The 23,688-nt window shown below is 40.7% G+C and overlaps 1 protein-coding gene across 2 annotated transcripts in view; it reads right to left on the bottom strand.

Moving 5' to 3' along the window:
* The window catches only part of TAF1B (TATA-box binding protein associated factor, RNA polymerase I subunit B), a 54,391-nt gene extending 31,407 nt beyond the window's left edge, over positions 1 to 22,984 (bottom strand). Inside the window, exons 1-8 of one of the 2 annotated variants that reach the window (XM_069580187.1) lie at positions 22,728 to 22,984; positions 20,969 to 21,067; positions 17,734 to 17,821; positions 15,007 to 15,104; positions 13,199 to 13,294; positions 10,897 to 11,050; positions 5,355 to 5,511; positions 990 to 1,089 (exon numbers count right to left, since the gene is read on the bottom strand). In XM_069580187.1, the coding sequence (XP_069436288.1) occupies positions 990 to 1,089; positions 5,355 to 5,511; positions 10,897 to 11,050; positions 13,199 to 13,294; positions 15,007 to 15,104; positions 17,734 to 17,821; positions 20,969 to 21,067; positions 22,728 to 22,745 (810 nt within the window). In that variant the 5' untranslated portion in view covers positions 22,746 to 22,984. Of the gene's footprint in view, positions 1 to 989; positions 1,090 to 5,354; positions 5,512 to 10,896; positions 11,051 to 13,198; positions 13,295 to 15,006; positions 15,453 to 15,573; positions 15,859 to 17,733; positions 17,822 to 20,968; positions 21,068 to 22,727 lie in introns of those variants that run through there. The other variant, XM_069580188.1, reaches the window with a different exon arrangement.
* Positions 22,985 to 23,688: the final 704 nt, after the last annotated feature.

The raw sequence follows: 23,688 nt of genomic DNA, 5'->3' as shown, positions 1-23,688 counted from the left end.
ATCCCAGTCCACGGGGTCATAAAGGGTTGGACACGACTGAGCGACTAACACTTCACTTCACTCTGAGGTGTTTACTCACACGTATAATTGGGAAGATGGTGAACCATATTCATGCAGAGGTTCAGCAAGGATCATAAATGTCTCTTGAAATAAACTGAAAACAACGTGAAGGCTGTGAAGGTTAAGAAAGCCTATGAAAAGAATTCCTAAAGTGGGCAAATGCAGGATAATATTTAATATTAATATTTAGTACCCTGAAAACCTGATGAAGAGCAAAGGGAATATAACCTTTGAGTACTATAAATAGTGATAAAGACTCATAATTAAAAGAACAGAAGCTCTTCCACTGGAGACATGAAAAGAGAGCTAGAGAAGGACTAATGTAAACAAAGGACTTAGTGCCTCCCAAAACAAAAGTGCTCAGTCGTAGTGGACTACAGCCCGCCAGCTCCTCTGTCCATGGGATTCTCCAGGCAAGAATACTCGAGTGGTTTGCCATTCTCTTCTCCAGGAGACCTTCCTGACCCAGGGATTGAACTTGGGTCTTCCACACTGCAGGCAGATTCTTTACCATCAGAGCCACCAGGGCAGCCCTAACATAGTAACTTTCAGTTCATTCCTCCAAAGCAACATAGTGAGCAAATAACAACAAAACACATCGTTTTTTAAAATTTGAGATTAGTTCAAGTTCTCTATATAAAACTTCTGAAATTTAGTCTCAACAGTACACTTATTTGCAGTGCACATATCTCACACTAAAGCTGTATTCTGAGAACAGCCTAAACAATGAAGAAACCACAAAAAGAAAATACAAATAATAGTTCTACTCTTTATTAAGATATGATTACTGTTCCATATTCGAATGGAACAAAAAGTAGATGACTTTTTTAAACTTCAACATGAATTAGTAAATCAGGAGATGAATATAAATCACCAAATTGCTCTAATGTCTCATAAGTGACTACAAAGTAAGAAAGAAAATAATTTACCTCTATGGCAAAGATTCCTTTGTCACGTCCATATAATTTCATCTCTTCCGGAAAATGCTGAAAAGCATGTATGTAAGGAATATGTTCCTCTTCAACAAATCTGTATTTTTGAAAAACTTTCAATATAAGATATGTACTGATTTGGCAAAGTAAGCAAAAGAGGGGAAAATATTATATTTCAAAGACAAAGTTAAGAAGCTGTTGAGAATATTGTATATCTCAAATAGATTTAAGAATAGTTAACCTGAAAATATCTATATTTCTGTTCCCTTGTGCAGAGACAAGATTTAGTTGATTATCTAATAATCTCTTCTGTTTCTGCCCAAATAGATAAAATATTTCTGAAAGGCATGTTTATCTTATTTGCCAATTTACCAGGCTTGTAGATATGGCATTCCTTCTATCTATCCCTATTTTCTCTGATGTGATTAGTTTCTACTCATCTTTTAAATCACTTCCTCAAGGAGACCTTTTTGATCTCTGTTTTCCTTGTTAGAATATCTCCTTGCCCACCATTTGCCTATGACAGTACACGGTAGGTACCCATCACTGGAAGAACAATTAAAGAAACACTTGTTTACCACTCTGTCTCAATGTCTGGTACACAGAAACCGGTCAACTATTCTGAGTAAATTACTGAGGCTGAAGAACTTAGCACATAAATACAAATAAGTATTCATGCATACTTACCTACAATTCATTCATTCATTTGACAGAAATTTATCAAGTACTATATACCCAGCACTATTCGAGGCTGGGAGACACAGCAGTGAACAAAACAATAAACGATTCTTGTTACCATGGAGTTTACATTGCACTGAGAAGACAAAGATGACAAAACAAGTGAAATACACAGTATGTTAGGTAGGAGGAAATGGTAAAAAGAAAAACAGAGACAAAAAAAGAGCAGTGGGGTAGACTGACAGCGTCTCATTCGCCCCTCCTGACCAAGAAACCAATACTCCAGTCATGACCCCTGGAGATACTATCTCTACTCGTACTCCTATCGTACTTTCCAAAAGCTTCGATCTGTGACAGACTGCCATTTAACAAACTAGTTATTCATTACAGGTAGTTTAAGCAGCACTGCATTAGAGTTAAGCTGTGTCCACCCACAAAACACATTCTGAACCCCTTCAACTTCATTCTGGTTCTATCACCACCACGCTAATCCAAGCCACTGCCTCTTGCTCTAAGTATAGAAAAGGCCACCCAGTCTCTCTGCTTCCACTCGTGTCTACCGAGAATCCACTTTCCTCACAGTTGCCTGAACAATCTTGAAAACATAAACCAGATCAGATCATGTCTCTCCGTTAAACTCTTTGGTGGCTTACTATCACACTTAGAGGCAAACTTCTGATGGGTATGGGGTTTTCTCTTGGAGTGATGAATACATCCAGGAAATAGACGTGATGGCTGCACACCGCGTGAATATACTGAAAACCACTGACTTGTATACTTTAAAAAGGTGAATTGTATATAAACTATACTTAAAAAAAAAAAATCCAAACTCCTAACTTGGTTTACAAAGACCTATGTCTGGTCCTGTTTATTATCTCCTTGCCCTCATCTTCCTCCTACTCCTTCAAATTCACATTCCCATCACATCAGCCTCCTCTGCTCCTGGATCATACAGAGCTTGCAACTGCTTTAGGGCCTGGCACTAGCAACCTCTCTTTACCTGGAATGCTAGTACTTCTGATACTCAACAGCTGGTTTTATTTTCATTCAGAGTGCAGTTTAAATCCCACCTTCTCACTGAGGCCTTCCCTAATAACCCATCTAAAGCAGCCATCCGGTCATTCTCTATCATATCACACTATTTCAATCTTCCGAACAGCATTCTCTTGTCTGATTTACTTATTTATGTATTTCCTTATCTGTCCTCTCCTCTAGTCTTAAACTTTAGGAGAGCAGGGACTTTATCTATATCGTTCACAAATGTATTTCAAGGGTCTGGACCCTAGAGCAACACCTGCAAATAGTAGATATTCACTGAATATTTGTGGAATGAATATGTGTTGGCTGTTTTTACTTATTATAATTGTTAAGTACAGGGTCCTTTAAAGGCTCCTCAAGGGTTATGAATTTATCCTAAGGAGGATGCTGCTGAAGGATTTAACAGAGAAGTGATATACAGGATCAGTTAAGATACACGGGTATTGTGGAAAGGCTAATAATGTAGGCCCTTCAAATCAATGTTCTTTAAATAGTTTATTCAGGGTGTAGCAATAGTAGTTCTCAAACTTTAGCATCCCTTAGAATCCCCAGAGGGCTTATTAAAACAGAGATTGATTACCAGGCCCTGTTCCCAGACTTTCTGACTCAGAGAGTTAGAATGGGTCCAAGAATTTGCCTTTCTAACAAATTCCCAGAAGCTGCTGATGCTGCTGGTCAGGACCACAAACTTTGAGAACCTGTGACTTAGAGCTCTTTTCCAAGAAAAGCCAGAGAGAGGACCAGTGATAAAGTCTTTTCTTCTACTCCTTCAAGCAATTAAACCAGGTCTCAAATTTATGTGTCCCACAGAGCAAAATAAAAGCCCTCCAGCTAACTAGATCTAATCTTCTTGAAGGCAGTTTACAATTCCCCTTGGAGGGGGAAGCAAGGAAAAAAGGAGGGAGACAGAGGGGTATGGAGAGAGGCAGAAGAGGGGGAGAGAGACAGACAAACGTGTAGGATCTTATCCCATCCCTCCAACCACATAAAATATTCTCCCTGAGCAGAATTTTTGGGCAAATAATTTTCTCTATTATTTATGGGCAACTATTATTTCTTCCTTGTTAGATTTCTAGGGGAGTTTTGTTACCCCCTTACAGACTGCCTTGTGTAGAACAGCTAGCCCTTTCATCCAGCTCCAGTGACACGATCCTTCCTATAAGATCCTTCAGGTTACCAGGAAGAAATGGACAGGAGAGGCACAAGATTCACCTGAGAGGTGGCTAAGTAACCCAGGTGAAGACAGAGACAGAAGGAATGGGGGAAACATGGTTCTCAGAATTATTTTGGAAGTATAATTGAGAAGACATACTGATTAAACTATATGCAGAGAGAGGAAAGAGTCAAGGATGGGTCTCAGATGCCTGTATGAGATGAAACAGGGTATTTATGAAGAAGGGAATCAGTGGAGGGAGAGATGGACTGAGGAGAAAGATGATGAAAGAGTATCCAGCAGGCAGCTGAATATGTGAATATATGGGTCTGGCCCTCACTAGACAAGTCTGGGCTGGAAATCCAGATCTGGGAGTCGTCATCATACAGATGGTAATTAGAGCCTTGGGGAAGGGTGAGATCACCCAATGAGGGCGGACAGAACAAGATGAGGTTTTAACGTAACAGTAAAATTCACTGAATCATGGACTATCTGCATGTCAAGTTAATCACATCTGAGAAAAGCCTTGTTATTTGGTTGATGTGGCCACATTCAAAGGCACTATTCTCATTTACTGGAGGCACTTTATTTAATCAAAGGGCCTAGTGCCAATGATGATGATGATGATAAAGAAAACATAAACAATAACTAGAACTGAGTTCTTCTTATGTACCAGGTGCTATGTGCTTTTCATGTAGTACTAAGTATTGAAAGTAGTCTCAACTCTCTGAGGTAGATATTATTAGTAACCTCATTTTACCAATGAGGAAACAGAGGTGGAAAGAAATTAAATAACTTACTCAAGGTCCTATAGGACATAAGTGATAGAACCAGGATTCAAACCCAGGGTTCTGGTTCCAAATCTACGCTCTGAAAATCAGTCCACACACTTAGAACACATAATGAGCAAGGAAAAATGAACACATTAATGCTTGTGGTCCATCTTTTATTTAATGAGAAATTCTTACATACCATACCATAATTTATTCATTACCTATAAAACCCTGCAGATAATCTTGAAAACTATACATGCTGACTATCCACATAACAGGTTCTTCTAATAGCTTTGTTTTCCATTTTAGCTTATAAACACAGACAACCTATCTTTTAGCTCTTAACAACAGCAAGGTATGCTTTTGCATAACTACTACTAATATTTGCCATGTGAAGGTCATCTGTTCATCTTCTCTCTTAAAAATACTTAATACTGTATAGGTACTTAAATGTCACTTTTCACCTTCAAAGCATTTTATTCACATTGGATGGTAAATTCTCTAATACCCCATGTAAGATAAATAGTATTATTTCTATTATATAAATAAGAAAACCCAGGAGATGAATTCTTAGCCCAGGGAGAATTACATTTCAGAGTAAGAATTCAGACTACCTAATCTTTCCCTTCCTTAATTGAAGCCTCCTGGTAAAATCCAAAATATCCACAGGCTGTCACACAGATAATCAGCAAAAGCATCACCGTAAGAGGCCCAGCTTACCTTAAAAGATCTGAAAGAGTAATTGTCTCTCTCTGCCAAAGTAATGACAGATAGCAGAAGGCTAGCGTCCGTGGTACACTCATCTTCATGATCCCCTTTTCCTTCCGCAGCGAATATTCCACTCCATCAAGAGACCCAGAACAGACAGAGGTCGTTTCTTAAGGGACAAATGGAGATTTTTTTTTTTAAGTGTAAGCAACTATTTTGGACAAGAAAAGAAGAAAAACAGCAAAATCCAAAGAGGTATCTTAAAATTATCGATAGATCCTTTACACAGAGCAACTTGGCAATAAAGGGCAGTAATGATTTGGAAGAAAACTGGCCAAAACGTTAAGTGCTGGTTCTCTGTGGGAGTGGGGTGCATGGAGAGTCTCAGGAGCGATCTGTCTTTCCTGGATTTTTTGTAGTGAACGGGAGCAAGTTTTCAAATAAATAAAAGGACAAACAATTACTAAGCAAAGCAAAAATGTGTCATTCCTTTGAGTCACGCCTCAACTCCCGTGTCCCCTTCTCCGACAGGCTCTCCAAACAATAGCTAAGGCAGCACCTCTCCCACTCCCATGCTCCGGGCGTCCTCCCCCGTGGCATTATTTCATCCTGGGTGCATTCCTTCCACAAATACTTGTCCATCTTACTCTGTGCCTCTCTTCCAGGTCCGGGGAAATGATTGTACAGTATCTCATCTCTCCTTAAACTTACATACTAGTAGTGAGGGACAGTAAATGACCAAAAAAAAACACAAAACCTGACAGACAGTGGTTAAGTACAACATGGAAAAGAGCAATGTAGGGGCATACAGAGCAATGGGAAGGGAAGAGACCTGTGCTTTTTCACAAGGGTGGTCCCAGAAGCCCTGTGGGGAGTGTGACACCTGAGCAGAGAGCTGGATGAAATCAGAGAGGAAGGCTGAAGGATCTGGGGAGGAACACCGAGTCTATCAGCAGAGTCAACCTGAAGGAACAGCAAGGAAGCCAGTGTGGCTAGAGCACCACGGGTGAGGGGGAGAGTGGCAGGAGATGACCAGAGAGAACTGTTAGATGACAAGAAACCAAACTGTTAAAGGGCTTTGTTGGCCATGATCTGTCCTTCAAATTTTCAACTAAGTATAATAAGAGTTTTCCGGAAACTTTTAAACAGAAGAGCAACATAATCTCATTTCTGATTTTTCAAAGGTTACTCTGGCTGCTATGAAGAATGGAATTAGGGGATGGCACACAGGAGACCATGATGCCAGGTCTGCAGCAATGGGTCCTTATCCTGTAGATGGTGAGGGGCAGCTGGACCCTGGACATATTCTGAAGGCAGAGTCAGAAAGATATGCTGATGGACTGGATGTGAAGTATGAGAAAACAAGGGGAAACGAGCAGAAGTCTAAGGTTTGGGGGCCTGAGCAACAAGAAGAATGGAGATGTCCCTTACTGAGACAAGGAAGGTGGCAGATCAGGCCTGACCAAAGAAATCAAGATATCAGACCCGCACATGTTAAGTGTAAGACTTTATTAAACATGCAAACGGAAATGCTGAGTAGGCAGCTGAATATAAAATTCTAGAGTTGAGAGGATAGGAATTTTAGAGTTGTTGAATATAGGTGGTGTTTAAAGCCAGGAATGAGGGTAGATGGAAAACCAGGACTAGGAATAACCCTGAGAGACTCCAAGTTTTCTTGGGCAAAAACTCTCCAATTTATCCTTCAAAATCCCCTTTTCTAAATCCTGAAGATCCTTTCTTCATAGCATTTATCAGGAACTGCCCTATTCTTTTTCACATGTGCATTTATTGTCCAGCTCCTCCCAGGACACTCTAGGCAGCTTGAAGACAGACAGTATTGCTCACCATGGCATCCACAGAGCTCAGAACAGGCTCCAGGTAGAGAAGGAACCCAATAAATATTTGGTGACCAATGGTCTAGCAGCTCTACTTCAAAGATTTCATCTTAGTGAAATGATTTTTTAAAAATGCAAAGGTTCAGGGTCAAGGCATGTTATGGCAAGACTGTTTATAATAAGGAAATAATTTAAAACAACCTAAGTGACTAGAATAGAAATTTAATTAACTAACTCCATGCAATGAAAACAGTGCATAACAATTTACACAATGCTTTGTGTAAACACATTGGACGGTTGTCCAGGTACAGCTGTTGGACCAGGTATGTTAGCATCACCTGAGAACATGGTAGGGATGCAAATTATTGAGCTCACCGGCCCTCCATCCCTACCATCCCTCCGATGGATGCTAAAAGCCAATGACTACAATTTTAAAAGAATATACAGGGACACAGATTTTTATAAAATATCATTTTAAAAACTTCTCTATATATTACATATATAAAAACAAGTAGGAACTTCCAGTTAAGATGGCAGATTGAAAACAACACATTAGCTTCTGTTTTGTCCTACTTTAATTATAAAGAAATTTTTAAAATATATACATATAAGAACAAATAACGTGGAAAAAGAGATAACAGCAATAAAATGTTAAAAGCCGAAAAGCAAATGGACAGGTGATTATTGCCTTAGCAGTGCTGAGAAGGCTGGATTCACAGCCAGCAGTAGGGAAGGCAGAATTCAATGTAATTTTCCCTGGGGACCTCTAAGGAAGGCTCAGGAGGTGGTTAAACCAGGTAGCCCTGGAAAATGCATGAGGTAAGACCAACACCAGGAGGACTGCTTGGAAGCCTAATCAAAAAGTTATACACCCAGATTCCTTCCCAAGCTCCACGCAGCCAAATGACTCCTCCTCCCCAGTCTTGCCCAAAAATTAGTTCCCAGGACAGTCGGGGTTATACCCTCCAAAAAAAAAGACTCAGAGATGTTTCTGGAAAATCTGGTCAGCTGAGGGGTAAAAGATTTAAAGATGACAATGCTGGAGGTTTACCAAGAAAATAAACCAGAGCAGAAGTGACAAGACTTACTGTGGGTAGAAAGCTTTCAATCAACTTTTCAATCTCCATTCTTAAACAGGACTAGCCTTCTTAGGCTTGCTAAGCACTTAAAGAAACCCTCTAGTATAAAAAGGCAAAGAAAGAAAGAAAGTAAAGTCGCTCAGTCGTGTCCGATTCTTTGTGACCCCATGGACTGTAGCCTACTAGGCTCCTCCATCCATGGGATTTTCCAGGCAAGCATACTGGAGTGGGTTGCCATTTCCTTCTCTAGGAGATGTTCCTGACCCAGGGATTGAACCTGGGTCTCCTGCATTGTAGGAAGACGCTTTACCGTCAAATCTTCAAATCAGTGGGAAATAACATTAATATCCTCAGCAAAATAAGAAAAGATGCTCCACAAATTGAGGGTGTGAACCAAGAAAGAAGATGAAGTGAGATAAAGAAATCAGAAATTTAACCACAGACAGGTGGCAGACTTCTCGGGATGGTGGTAAAGAGATCCCCAAGACAGAGGTCTGGAGATACATCATTCTAGATCAAAGCAGCTCAGAAGTTCCAGGATCTATTATGGAAGACGAAATTGACAGCTAAGGAATTGAAAGATTGTCAGAACTGAGGGGAAGTGTGGAGATACATTAGTAATAGATTATAGATTCATGGATTATAGATTCATAGTTTCACTAAGTTGTATTTGACTCTTTTGTGACCCCATGGACTGTAGCCTGCCAGGCTCCTCTGTCCATGGGGTTCTCCAGGCAACAATAGTGGATTGGATTGCCATTTCCTTCTCGAGGGAATCTTCCCAACCCAGGGATCAAATCTGTGTCTTCTGCACTGGCAGGCAGATTCTTACCACTGAGCCACCTGGGAAGCCCAGATTATAGATTAGTGATAAATAAATAGAAAGCTTGCCTGGAAAAAAATTTAAAGAATCAAGAAATAGTTCACATTTTTGGAAAACAAAACTCGTGCTTTCTCTCTCTATATATATATATGAATAAAAAACCTTCTAGAATGTAGAAGAATACAGTGACAGTGGTTATTTTGGGGTGGTACAATAACTCATGAGTTTACTTTCTTTATGAACATGTGTTTTTGTTTGTTTGTTTGTTTGTTTTCGGCCAGGCCACACAGCTTGCAGGATCTTAATTCCCTAATGAGGGATTAAACCTGGGCCCCAACAGTGGAAGGACCGAGTTCTAACCACTGGACTGCCAGGGAATTCCCATGAATATCTGAATTTTATAGTTTTACATTAATAATGAGTTGTTTTAATAGTTATATTTAATAGAAAAATGAAAATAAAGCTCTAAGGATCATCATTTACTAAGAAACAAACATGCAAACAAAAATCCCTAACACAGGTAAACAATCACGATGTCTTACTAAAAAGGCTCGGATGGCTTCAGAGTCCTGGTTCTCTGAGATTTTTTGAGTCCGGTGGCCTGAGGCACGGAAAAGGAAGCCCCACATGCCAGGCTGCCCGATTATCCTAAGACCTAACTTCTTTGGACACAAAATGTAACTTATTTGATAACTGTGTCATTGTGCAGCCCATGAAGAAATGCAGTTATGCTGAAGGAAAAAAAGGAAACGACAAAAAATAAAAAGAAACATGGATATGCTGATAAAAGGAATTTTTAATCTCTGGAGGGTGAGGGGCTTGCAAAGAAGCAGTCCATACTAGAAATGTTTTGTTGAAAATTTTACCCAACCACATGTAATGCAGACTTCAGCAATTCCTAACACCAGGAAGTTTGTACGCTATCTCCCAAACAACTCTGGTAGTACACATCAAGACCTTCACAATCTATAATAAAATTTTTCTCCGTTTTCCACGTTTCTTTGTTTTTGTTTCTAAAAGTAATGTAGAAAACAACTAAAATCATGAATAAATGCTCTGAGGAGAAAGTCTGAATCTGTAACCTTAAATACACTCCTTATCTATTTTAAATTATGGAATTAAATCAGAAAGTAAGACATACATGGACATGAACACATGCGCACGCACACAGACACACACAGACACACACACACACACAATATGGTGATCTGATTCGGCCTGCATTAGTCTACGCAGAGAAACTGGGCAGCTTATCTTTGACTCCTGTCTATCTTACCACATGGCTAAGTTCTATTCGTTCTCTGCTACAACTTTTCTCTAATATTCTGAGCCCACGGCTATCTTACTTGAGCTAGCCTCCTTTTTGGATCTACCTATTGCTTGAAAAGTGAAAGCGTTAGTCATTCAGTCATGTCTGACTCTTTACACCCCATGGACTGTAGCCCGCCAGGCTCCTCCGCCCATGGGATTCTCAAGAACAGCTCCTGGAGTGGGGAGAAATTCCCTTCTTCAAGGGATCTTCCCGACCAGCAGAGATGGAACCTTGGTCTTCTGCAGGTAGATTCTTTCCCATCTAAACCACCCAGGAAGCCTTACTGTTTAGTTCCCTGTAAAAATCACACCTAAAAGCTCATGCGGAAACAATGTACCTTTTTAAAAACTGCCCTAACATTTCATTTAGTTTACCTTTCTCCTTGCCATATGATTCAACAAATCATTCTTCCTTGCTAGGCCAAGTTCCCTTCCTTGGAATATGAAGAGACAGGACTACATTATTTCTAAGATGCACTGCCAGAGCATTAGTTTGTCATCTTTACCTGAGTGTGATGCTTTGATGATGGGGAAAGGCTTTGGGGTGCGGACATCAGGCTGAGACTCTGCTCCACTTTCAGCAAAAGACGGACAGCTCACGTCACTCAGCAGCTCAGGCTCACTCTCCCAGTCTGAATGGCTTGAATTATCTTCTAATACCTATTTTGTAAAAGAATATAAATTATGATTATATTGGAATTACAACATAATTCATTTCCACAAACTGTAAACAATGCTTGAGCATCACAAACACCAGAGAAGGAACCACTCTAGAGACCTGCAGCCATCTGCCTGGTCCCTGAGACAAAGAGAGCCGGACTTCTGCACGTGCTCCTCAGCAGCTCCGGGCCATGTTTCTCAGATAAGGATGCCAAACAAGCACGAGCAGAGAAACAGGCAGACACAACAGGCCTAGTTCTCTCTGTAACTAACACCTCTCCTATAGCTCTAGCATCAACACCAATAAAAACATCAAGTGTCAACAATGACTCCAGACACACTGAGGCTTGACAATCATACATTATCTCTTACCATGATTTAATTTTTCACAAGTGTATCGCTGAAACAGCGGTCAGAGTGTCCCTTAGAAAGGTCAGCTGGCCAGCTACCTAAAGGCCTCATTAACTGACATGACCTTGTGGAGCTGATTACAGTCAAAAAGCCACACTCTCAGTCATGTAGGCCAGAAACTTGATCTCACTGTGAGGAGATAAAGCTCATATTAAAGAAACTCACAGAGAATGAGACGGAAAAAATAACCCAGGGACAGGATAATGCTTGTTTCTTCTGTCAAGCAAATCCCCTCTGGTAGGTGAGCCCATGAGGGGCCAGGCAACCATAAAGCTGGCTGATACATGGAGATCACTGAGAAAACTGAAGCAATCCTAAGGAAACTCCCACAGCACACGCTCAGCCCTCTGTCAGCCTCTGCGCCCTTCCCTGCTCCCATCTACAACAACGTCTCCCTCTGTGCACTTGACTCCACCTTTCACTGTTGTTGTTCAGTCGCTAAGTCGTGTCCAACTCTCTGCAACCCCATGGACGGCAGCATGCCAAGCTTCCTGGTCCTTCACCATCTCCTGGAGTTTGCTCAGACTCATGTCCATTGAGTCACTGATGCTATCCAACCACTTCAAGCTCTGTTGGCCCCTTCTCCTTTTGCTCTCAACCTTTCCCAGCATCAGGGTCCTTCCAATGAATATTCAGAGCTCAGTTCTTGGTCCTCTTCTCTGTCTTTACTCCTCAGGGATGTCATCTGGTCTTGTAGTTTTAAATACCATCTACTATGTATACTGTTTTCAATTCTAATGTGCACTCCCCCATCTCCATATTTTAACATCCCTGAAATCAGGACTATCTTACAGTCAGCATCATGGCACAATTTAATTTGCAGCATTTTCTTTTTTCTTGGGGGTACTTAAAAATAATGGTGCATCTTATAAACAGTGGTATTTTAGATTTGATTATAGTGTGAGCTGACAACTTCCAAATTTCTATCTCCAGTCCAGATCTCTCCCCTGGAACTGAAGTGTATCTGAGGACTCCACATTTCCTCCTGGATGTCCAATAGCTGTCTCAAACTTACTGCCTAAAACTGAACTATCATTATTCCTGCTCCATCTGCTATTTGATTTCTCATTCCTGCAATTTCTAAATGTCTCATTTCTTTCACTAAACTCTGCGTGTGGAACCTATGAGACCCTAACCAAACAAGGAAACACTGGGCCAAGTTTCCAAGCTCTTAACAAATGTGTCAAACAGAGTCAGAATCCCTTGACAGTCCTAGAGAGTAAGAACCACACATAAAACACGTCAAAGCTTATCAAACTTGCATTTCCCAGCAGTGGAATCCTCCCCTTTTCCAAACAAAATGATCCATGGCACATTTAATAAGCAGTGAAAAACAAACTGCTAAAAATATAACTGCTTTGATGGATGGGGGTGGGGTGGTAAAGCATCCAGATGACAACTGAGCTGAATCTTGAAATGCCAGGTAAAGTAAGCAGGTGTTCCAAGCAAAAAGAGTAACATCTGTGAAACAGTTTTTAATAGTACAATGGTAGAAACTCCTTTAAACTTCTATTTAGAAACTTAACCACAATTTTCTTTATGTTTCAACTGGTCAAATAAGAAATCAAAATTAATTTCAATGCCTACATCACTGACCCTTTCCTTCTAGACTATAAATGAAACCTCTTCAATGGAACTCTTCTGAAAACCATAATTCAGGTAAGGTTGAACTTCATCTTCATTTCTATCTCTCACCAGATATGTCTTTTGGTCCCACTTGTCAGACATGTGACTTACCGTAGTTTTCCTTCTGCTGGTATGAACTGGGTTTTTACAATATGCCTGCTTGCTCTTCTGAAGGTAGCGCTTCCAAAAATTATGCAAAACTTCATTCTAATGTGGAAGAGAAACAAGAATGCTTCAGGTTATGATGAAAATATACTGGCACATCCAGACCACAGAACCTCTATTCTCTTGTACTTCACATACTGCTTCCATCTAAATGTATTCTTACCTTTCTTACTTAAATTTCCTTGAAAGAATTATCATTTCAGTATCAGGTATATGAGAAGCACTGAATATAGTCTTCCTAATCTTAGATTTTAGGCAAGGAAGGAAAAAGTTCCTTAAAATCACCTAGTTGAATCCCTTCTTTTTACAAGTTAAATAAATTAAGATCCAGAGAAAGAAAGTCACTTACATGTGACTACACTTCTAGTTAGGAGCAAAGTTGCTACTGCATTTAGTGACCTACTGACACCCACTTCCTTCTCCCACCCTCTGTCCAAGTGAAAATAAAACAAAACAAAGCAGCTTTTCCATTTATTCATCACCTACTGGGCACAAGGCATCCATAAGCTTTAACACAATCCTGCAAAACAGTTATTAGCTCATATTTTACCACTGAAGACACTGAGTAACATGGCCAAAATGACCCATAAATAGGATCTAAAGTCAGTTCTGACTCTGGAGCCTGGGTTATCATAACACCATTCCTGCAGCATTTAGCTGGTCAGGTCTAAACAGTCATACTTATCAGTTTATTTTAGAGAAACTGTTTTTAGGATAATCTCGCTGAAGTAGGTATCAGCAGAAAGCTATACAGGTGTAAACCCTACTGAAGCTATTTGGTGGAACTACCTGAAACCATTTATTAAAAACTCTCATACATCGGATACCTATGTCAGGAGAAACCAGATTCACAAACCTGCAGGCTACCAGCAATCTTACCTAAGCAATGACTCTCAAGGTTAAGGCTCACCACTTGGGCTATGCACTGGCCTACGAGTGACTCTGCCTGCCTGCTGCAGACATTCATTGCTTTGAATAGGAAAGGCTGCTTTACCAATCTTTTCTTGGTGACTTCAGTAGATGATCTTTCTTCCTTCACTTTTTGCTCTTGTTTTCATTTATGAGCATAGTGCTATATAATGTCCTATTCACTCATTCCACATACACATGGAAACTTCTCTCCAACTAAGCTGACTCCAGCAGCATCAGTGTTACCTGGAAACTTATTAGAAACGCAGATTCTTGGGCCCTACTCCGGACCTGCTTATCAGAAACTCTGGAATGGGGTCAAGCAATCTGTGTTTTAACAAGCCGTCCAAGTTGATTCTGATACACACTCAAGTTTGAAAACCACTGATTTAATGTACCACTGCACAAAGTGCATTTTCTGGAAGTCCTGATGGATGCTACTCCCCCCATCCCACCCACTCACATACACCAGAGGATTTTTACCCTCAAATTGTGAATACTGCACATTGCATCCCCTAGGAAATGAAACAGCACATTAACACATAAAAGGCACCAATAAGTGGACAAAGTTATTTGTTTTACTTTAACCTAATGTTTCCTAATTATCTGAAGACTAAAACCTTTCTTACTTTCTTTTGGATGTACTGCTTATTTACACCCTAGAGAACACATTTCGGAGATTGCTGGTCTTGCAAAAGGATTAAAGAAAAATCATCAGAAAAATGATTGTTTCTAATAGGCCAAGTGCTATTACTGATAACCCTACTACTCTTAATTCCACTCTAAGTCTACTGTTCTTCAAACAACAAAATAAAAGGCTAACATCTGAACTCAAACGGACTTACCTTTAACTCTGGGCCTACTCCAAGGCTCTGTAAGGCTTCTGCTTGTTGATAAAGTATGTGCTGAAAACCTTCACACACATACCAATCCCAGCCTTTCTCTAAATGACAAATGACAGACTTCAGACATCTGAGTTTCTTATTTACTAAATGTAATGCTACTGCACAGTTACAATTGTGTTTCACACACTTCAACTGGAATTTTTTCATATCCCCGAGTAGAGTTTCCATTCTTATACTCTCGCTTCCAATCTGGCAAATCTGTACACAAATGCTAAAGTAAATTTAATTTTTCTGAAATATCAATATAAGGGCAGCAAAATGGTTAGTCACCACATTAAAAAAAGAAAACAAGTTTTATAAATGTACTGAACAATGCCCAGCAGAAGCCTAAATGAAAGGATACTCAACACTCAGCCACTGTTTCTCCTCCGACTCCTCTGTTCCACCTCAAACAGAAAGGGAACAATGAGTATTTGGAGAATGAATGAACCAAAGCAAAGAAGGGAAGCTCCAAGATGGCAGGAAAGGGCATACAACAAGAACACACAAAGAAAATGAACTGCTCACCAGCTTTCTCTTTTCATCAGGAAGGTTCCAGGTACGAGTGTGAAACCGAAAGCAAGGAAACTAAGATTTATTGAACTCGGTCCAGTCACCATGTATTTTAAGGTTATTTTCTTGCAACCTCAAAACAGTCTTAAGAGATTCTGAAGGAATGGACAAAGCTACATGTTTAAATAAAACTACCAGTTAAAAGAAAATGCTCAAATCTGTTAAGACTCATGTTTTACCCCTCCCAGGTTGACAAATACTGCAACTCTGAAAAAATAAGCTTCTGAAGTCTGCTGCTATGACTCCAAGATGCCCTCTTCCCCACAGAAAGTCACAGGGTTCCTGTGCCCCTCCCTAACCTCAGTGTCACAAGGTCTCCCCACCTCTGCTGCCTAACTCACTTTCTGAAAAGGGTTTTAGTTTGCATAGGAGACTGCAGCCATGAAATTAAAAGATGCTTACTCCTTGGAAGAAAAGTTATGAGCAACCTAGATAGCATATTCAAAAGCAGAGACATTACTTTGCCGACTAAGGTCCGGCTAGTCAAGGCTATGGTTTTTCCAGTGGTCATGTATGGATGTGAGAGTTGGACTGTGAAGAAGGCTGAGCGCCGAAGAATTGATGCTTTTGAACTGTGGTGTTAGAGAAGACTCTTGAGAGTCCCTTGGGCTGCAAGGAGATACAACCAGTCCATTCTGAAGGAGATCAACCCTGGGATTTCTTTGGAAGGAATGATGCTAAAGCTGAAGCTCCAGTACTTTGGACATCTCATGCGAAGAGTTGACTCATTGGAAAAGACTGATGCTGGGGGGGGGTTGGGGGCAGGAGGAGAAGGGGATGACCGAGGATGAGATGGCTGGATGGCATCACTGACTTGATGGACGTGAGTCTGAGTGAACTCCAGGAGATGGTGATGGACAGGGAGGCCTGGAGTGCTGCGATTCATGGGGTCGCAAAGAGTCGGACACGACTGAGCGACTGAACTGAACTGAAAATAAGAAGCCTGCAAAGGTGAGGGGGTTTAAACTCCCCAAGCTATAGCCAGCCACGTGTGCTCTCTCTTTCCTGCACCCTGTTCTGACACATTAATACAGTCGTATCTCAAATTCTGAGTCTGGGTTCCTACTCTCTATAATAAATGGTATTACCCTCTTACTTTACACATGAAGAAAGTAAGGAAAAAGAGGTTGAATATAAGACTTTCAACATTTAATTTGAAACACCTGATGTTCTTTCAGCAATTTAAGCTTAAACTATACAATTTTTATTACCTAGATGCCAAGTCCAAATTAATCAGGTTTTACTCTAATTAAATTTAATTAAGATTAATCAGGTTTTAGCCTAATAAAAACTGTCACTACTAAAGTTTAAATAGGAACATGAGTTGGCATCTAGGCATTCTCTGTTATTCATCTAAGAACAGCAATGTATTTCATGCAGTTATTTCACAAACATTTATATATATTATATATTTCATGTGTGTATCCTTAAAGCTACCTCATGTAGAAGAGTCCGCCATTATCATTAGCCTAATTTCAAACCTGAGCATCTGGCTCTAGGCAATCAGTCACAAAAATAAAAAGCATCAACTAAACTTCACCTTAGATTCTTCTCAATAATGGTTAATTATATGTACTCCCTGGATTAATGAAATAGATTGCCTTTCAAAGTACACCCATGCTGAGGTTATTTTAAAGGAAATTAATTTTCCCTATTATAAAAGGGTGTGTTCAAAATCACTGTGAGAAATGGATTTCTGAAAGCTGAGTATCATACTTAACTTGCCTAACCTGACAACTCCATAGTTGAAACATGTCAGAAAAGAAGCAGTTTTCTTTAAAAGCACAGAAAATCATGAGAGATTACAGACACAGAATAGAGAAACATATGCCAACAGAAACAAAGAAATACACTCCCTTGACTAGTAGTATTTTTTGCATAGTAGTTGCACCACTGAAAAATTAAATCATCTACAATAAACAGAATAAAAAATGGGTATGCTTTAAGAAGTTGCTTCCAATTTTACCAAAAATAATTATCAAATTTAATTCAATTTTGGCTTAAAATTCTGGCAACTTCATTAGAATCTATTTAAAATTCCAATTGCACACCCCCAAATTATGAAAATGAAAACATGATTGAAAAATACTAAGCACATATGAAGAAAGAGCTTACCAAGTTTTCGTTTTCTTTTAAGTCCCCGGTTGATGGCTTGTATTTTAGTATTAGGAATAGCCCCAGTGTCTATAACTTCCCTAGATCTCTGCAGGAAACAGAAGCAGACCATTAAAAAGGGCCATACACAGGTAGCTTCACTTCTCCTCGACCGTGTTTCCAAGCATGCTCTGGGGCGTGCAATGAACCAGACCATGGATGCCGGGACTAGTGACCATAGCATTTTGGGAAAATTAGATAAAGTGGAACACTCTGGTTAGCCTTTATGTTATTTTCTGATTCAGAACTTCTTAGTACCTAAAACTGTGTGGAGAATAGTTATACCAGATAAATGACTGTCAAATGAATAACCTTTTATCTTCAATCAGTTTTTAACTGTTTGACACCTAAAGTCAAATTTATTCACCCTTTTTTCTCCACCCCAAACCACTTTGAAACTAAAATAATTTCTGTATTTATTATAGTTAGCAATGCCTAAGCTACACACAGATTATTTCATTCTACTTTTCTATGTGTTTGAATCATACTCTAAAACAGTTTTATGAAATTATAAAAATACTACTTTCATTCTTAATCAGACCTATAGGATTTTAGAATGACTTATTGCTGAGTACAGTTCACCCCAAAGTCTTCAATTCCAAGTGCTCTCAAGGGCTGGGACCTAAGATTCCGGTTCTCTCACAACCAAAATATGTTAATAAAAGCATCAGCCCTACGTGATGGGGGAAAGGTGAAGATTTTTAACCAAAAACGAACACTACCTATGTATTTGTCTAAATCTAGAGATTTGGAATGAAATTTACCTTCAACTTTCATTAAGAATAAAAGAAATGTCTCTAACAACAGGATTTTTGGAATACATTCTCTCTGTACTCCACAGAAACCACATTCAAAGCTGTTCTGGTGGATGGGGTTGGCCACACTGAGAACATAAGACACTTCAGAACACACACCAGAGCAATTACCCAACAAAAAAAGGTAAAACCTATAAAGAGTGGGGGTGGGGGGGATAGCGGGGGAAGGCTTAAAATAAGAATTAGACAAAATGCAAAATAACTAAAAGCTAAAAAAAGCTAAATACCCAGACTGAAGCTGTAACTACAGAATGGTTTTACTGTGGACTATTTATACAGTTAATTAACACATACACACAAGATTGGGGGTACTCACCCATATCCCCTTGCCCCTCTCATATACAGACAGTCTCTCATATAAAAGACTAAATGGAAGCTACTGAAATGTATGTTGAGCTCACTGGTGATTGTAGCTTTCACCTTCATCATTTCTACATTTTCTACAGTAAATCTGTTCTTATGATCATATAAATCTGTTAAACTCACATGATCTTCGCTTATACCTTTATTAAATACCCATAAAATACTTGCAAGAATGTCTATACATAGACCAGATTTAAGACCTGAAAATATTTTTCCTGTATAAAGTCAATCAAGATAACATTCTAATTCCTTTATCAATTCAGAAGGCCTTCCTTCAGATGATGGGTATCTAGAAAATGAAAATTACATACAAGAGTAAGTTGAGGGGCAATGAAAGGAGCAGAAAAACACGGAAAGCTGTACCACAACCTCCACTCTCCATAGGTGTAACCACAGCTCACCGGCCATTTCCCACCAGGTGGATTTAAACATTGGCACACCAAGCCCACACCAGTCATGTCCTTTTCTATCTAAATAACGTGCCATAAAGCCAAGAGAACCACTGAGGTTGTGCAACACACAGCTCTGTCTATCACACAGGAGGCACTGAGATAGGTTCTGGGCCTACAGGAAGATGGTGCCCACCGTCCAGAAGGCTCCACTCTTGACAGGTTATTCCATACAAAGCTGGTACCTTTCAAATGTGGAAATACTGGTATTAGGACCTTTCAAGTTAAAAACTGACTGCAGCAGATTTTATCAGACAGAAATAAATAGAAATACTATCAAAGACAAATAAAAGAAAGCAATTAGTTAATGTATTAATAGTTTAATTTCTCCAAAGAAAGTATACGCTGTCTTCATCTGCTAATGACAGTCCATTATACACATCTTGCTTCACCATGTTTACATTTGCACTGCTGGTACAAAACCAAAAACTATTAATGCCTCAACAAACATCAAAGCAAAGGACCAAACTGTGCATATTTAAAGTGTATGATCTGATGTGTGTGTATGTATATCCGTGAAACCATCACCACAAACGAAGTAATGAACATATCATCACCCCAACAATTTCATCCAGTGAGTTCATATCTTATGAATACTGTGAGTGAGCAAATGGGAAGCAGAATGAAGAACAATGACTGTCTCAATGATAGTTGCAAGCTAAATTAACCACTTTTCTCAAAAATCCCAGAGGACTACAGGGCAAAGATAATAAACATATCTGCTCTTCCTGGCTCTGTAGAGTTTGAGCAAATCCTCTTCCGGAGAGAAAAGTCCTGGTGTGTTTAGCCCACCCAACAGCAGGCTGTCCACACTCTGGATTATTTGGTTATGTTGTTCTGTCCTGAGGGTTGTGGTGACGAGAAGAGGACCTAGCATTTCCTGTGTGAATGCAGTCCCATTTACCAAGGACCCACAGGACAGGATGTCAGCCTCTGTCCTAAGAGGCAGATGTGGTAAAATAAAATGAACACTGGAGTCAGAAGCCTCAGGTTCAAATCCTGCCTCAACACTATCTAGCCATGAGACTTTGGCAAACTCACCTGATGAGGCCCACTTGCCCTACCTGTAGGCATAATAGTGTATCTCACACATTGTAAAGAGGAGGAAATGAATGAATGGATAAGAAAACACTCACGATGTGTAAGGCATTGTGCAAAGACATAAAGATAACAATGTATATTTCCAGTACTCACGATAGTCCTCTAACATTGTATATTCCAAACCTCCATGCTATCATGGCACATTAAAAACTCTTAAATAAGTACTAACTAATGAAAAGAAATTTATCATCGTCCAAGTGCAAGTTTAATTATTTCCCCTTATAAATATACCATACAGTCTGAATCAGGAAAACACTTATATTTATGGCCCAAGATAGTTTCAGAAGCTCATCCTAAATCTAATTCAAAGTCTTTAACCCTTGTGTCAGTACTTGAGGACGACTTATATTCTTGGTATTTGGGCACTGCTTAGTGGGGGGGCGGGGGGGGCGGTACTATGCCATACATTAGGCTGACATTGCAATTTTTAAAGCACAAGCAAATTCATAAATGAGACTTGTTACTTACTTCTGTAACATTGTGGCAAGAAGTGCAATAATATTTGCCTTCATCAGTAAGACCCCAAGAAACAGCGGCACACTGAGAACAGCGCTCTCTGAACTCTCTCTGTGGGAGAAAAGGAACGTCATATTTAACACACTGCACCTAAACCCTGCCGTTCTACCTAAAGGTTTCCCTGCAATTTTACTCTATCAGTAAAGAATCACTGAAAATAGAAAACATACCAGAGACTATTATCTACAAACAAGGAGAACAGCAGTTCAGTCTGAGCAGTTTGAAACAGAATTAAACTAAAACACGCAGTGTGTGGGAAGGGGAAGAAAAAAGATGGTAGCGGTAAAGTGGGGGGTGGGGGAAGATGAGTAAATAAAACTTGAAAATGCTGTGAGGAAAAAAGATGAGATTTAAGTATAGAGAAGACATAAACAGCATACCATTTGGAACTTCCTCCAGGACACTAAGAACACATAACCCAACACAAAGGAACCAGAGTTTTATTACAGTTATTTCAAGTTTCCATTTGTTCATTCAGCAATCCAAGGAGTACCTACTATGTATACACTTAACTAAGTGCTGGAGATGTGACGTTGAGCAAAACAGACAAGAGCCCCACTCCTAACTCTACAGGCTCATGGTAAGTTCGAGTTGTTCATTTCATTAACCAAGTATCTACACACCGTTAACCATCATTCAAGAGACATTTATCGAGCACCTACAATGAGAAAAGCCTTCTATCACCATGATGCTTCTGTACATACATAGACTGGCAGTGAATAATTAATTCTCAGCTCTTTGGTGTGTGAAATCTTATTATCATTGATCTAATTACCCAATATTCCTCTAACACCATCAGTTCAGTTCAGTTCAGTCCCTCAGTCTGACTTTGCAACCCCATGGACTGCAGCATGCCAGGCCTCCCTGTCCATCACCAACTCTTGGAGTTTACTCAAATTCATGTCCATTGAGTCGGTGATGCCATCCAACCATCTCATCCTCTGTCCTCCACTTCTCCTCCCGCCTTGGATCTTTCCCAGCATCAGGGTCTTTTCAAATGAGTCAGTTCTTTGCATCAGGTGGCCAAAGTATTGGAGTTTCAGCTTCAGCATCAGTCCTTCCAATGAATATTCAGGACTGATTTCCTTTAGGATGGACTGGTTGGATCTCCGCGCAGTCCAAAGGACTCTCATCAAAGACTGGCAAAACGCACGGCTAATTGATTTAAAAAGCAGGTCAAGTTTTCAGGGACCCTATACTGGTAACTAGTGAAATCTTGGCCGTGCCCTCACACCCGAATTTGGCCCTCCCTACGCAAGGCTGAGACGAGGATTCCCAAAGACTAGGTGCTGGGAGATGTGACGTTACTTGGGGCTACAGGGGTTACTTGGGGGGCATTCGGGTTCCAGCCCCAGGCCTCCCTCGCCCAACCTCCAGCATCAAAGGGAACTTGCGGGTGGTCCAGTCTAGAGGAGGTGAGCCACGAGGGCGGCCACCTCACAAAACCCACAAGTTCATCCTCCCTCTAAAACACACCCCCTTCGATCAACACCTCACCCCGTCTCCTCTCACAACCTCAGCCAGCCAGGGGCTCCAGCCTGTCTCCCCCACCACGCCGGTACCCGCGGCCCGCCAGCTCCATCCCTTTCTGACCCGCCCCACTTCGAGATCAGAGGGCCTCCACGGCCGGCAGGCGTCCTTCAGCGCCTTCTCCTCAGCCTCACGGCCCTCCCGCCCCGTCGCCTGCTCGCGCGGCAGCCGGACTTCTCACCGTCTCCTCCAGGTCCATAACGCCGCTTCAGCCGCTTCAGCCGCTTCAGCCGCCGGGACCCGTTACCCGGGCAGCGAGCGCAGCTTCCGGGAGCGGCGGGAAGAGCCCTCCGGGCGGAAACCCAGACTCTTGACTCTGGATTTCCGTCTCCTACAGCCGCAGGGAAGCCTCCGCGAGCGGTGGGAGGAAGCTCCGCTAATCCGGCATCCCTCCCAGAAAGCATCCCGTTCCTACTCTAGGAACCCGAGCCAATCAGTAAAAAAAAAAAAAAGGTGGGCGGCGCCTACTGCTGAGCGGATTCAGTCTTTTCCGACAGCCAGTGAGAAATGCGAAAAATGAAATGCAAAAAGGCGAAATGGTTGTCTGAGGAGGCCTTCCTTACAAATAGCTGAGAAAAGAAGAGAAGCTAAAGGCAAAGGAGAAAAGGAGAGTTATACCCACCTGAATGCAGAGTTCCGAAGAATAGCAAGGAGACGTAAGAAAGCCTTCCTCAGTGGTCAGTGCAAACAAATCCAGGAAAACAACAGAATGGGAAAGACTAGAGATCTCTGCAAGAAAATTAGAGATACCAAGGGAAATTTTCATGCGAAGATGGACACAATAAAAGACAGAAATAGTATGGAGCTAACAGAGGCAGAATATATTAAGAAGAGGTGGCAAGAATACACAGAACTATACAAAAAAGATCTTCATGACCCAGATAATCACGATGGTATGATCACTCACCTAGAGCCAAACATCCTGGAATGTGAAGTCAAGTGGGCCTTAGGGAAGCATTACAAACAAAGCTAGTGAAGGTGATGGAATTCCAGTTGAGCTATTTCAAATCCTAAATGATGACACTGTGAAAGTGCTGCACTCAGTATGCCAGCAAATTTGGAAAACTCAGCAGTGGCCACAGGACTGGAAAAGCTCAGTTCATTCCAATCCCAAAGAAAGGCAATGCCAAAGAATGTTCAAA

Source organism: Ovis canadensis, chromosome 3 (genome assembly GCF_042477335.2).
Source record: "Ovis canadensis isolate MfBH-ARS-UI-01 breed Bighorn chromosome 3, ARS-UI_OviCan_v2, whole genome shotgun sequence".
Taxonomy (NCBI): Eukaryota; Metazoa; Chordata; class Mammalia; order Artiodactyla; family Bovidae; genus Ovis; species Ovis canadensis.
The sequence above is the reverse complement of the archived record's forward strand: the minus strand, read 5'-3'. Positions and strand labels throughout refer to the sequence as shown.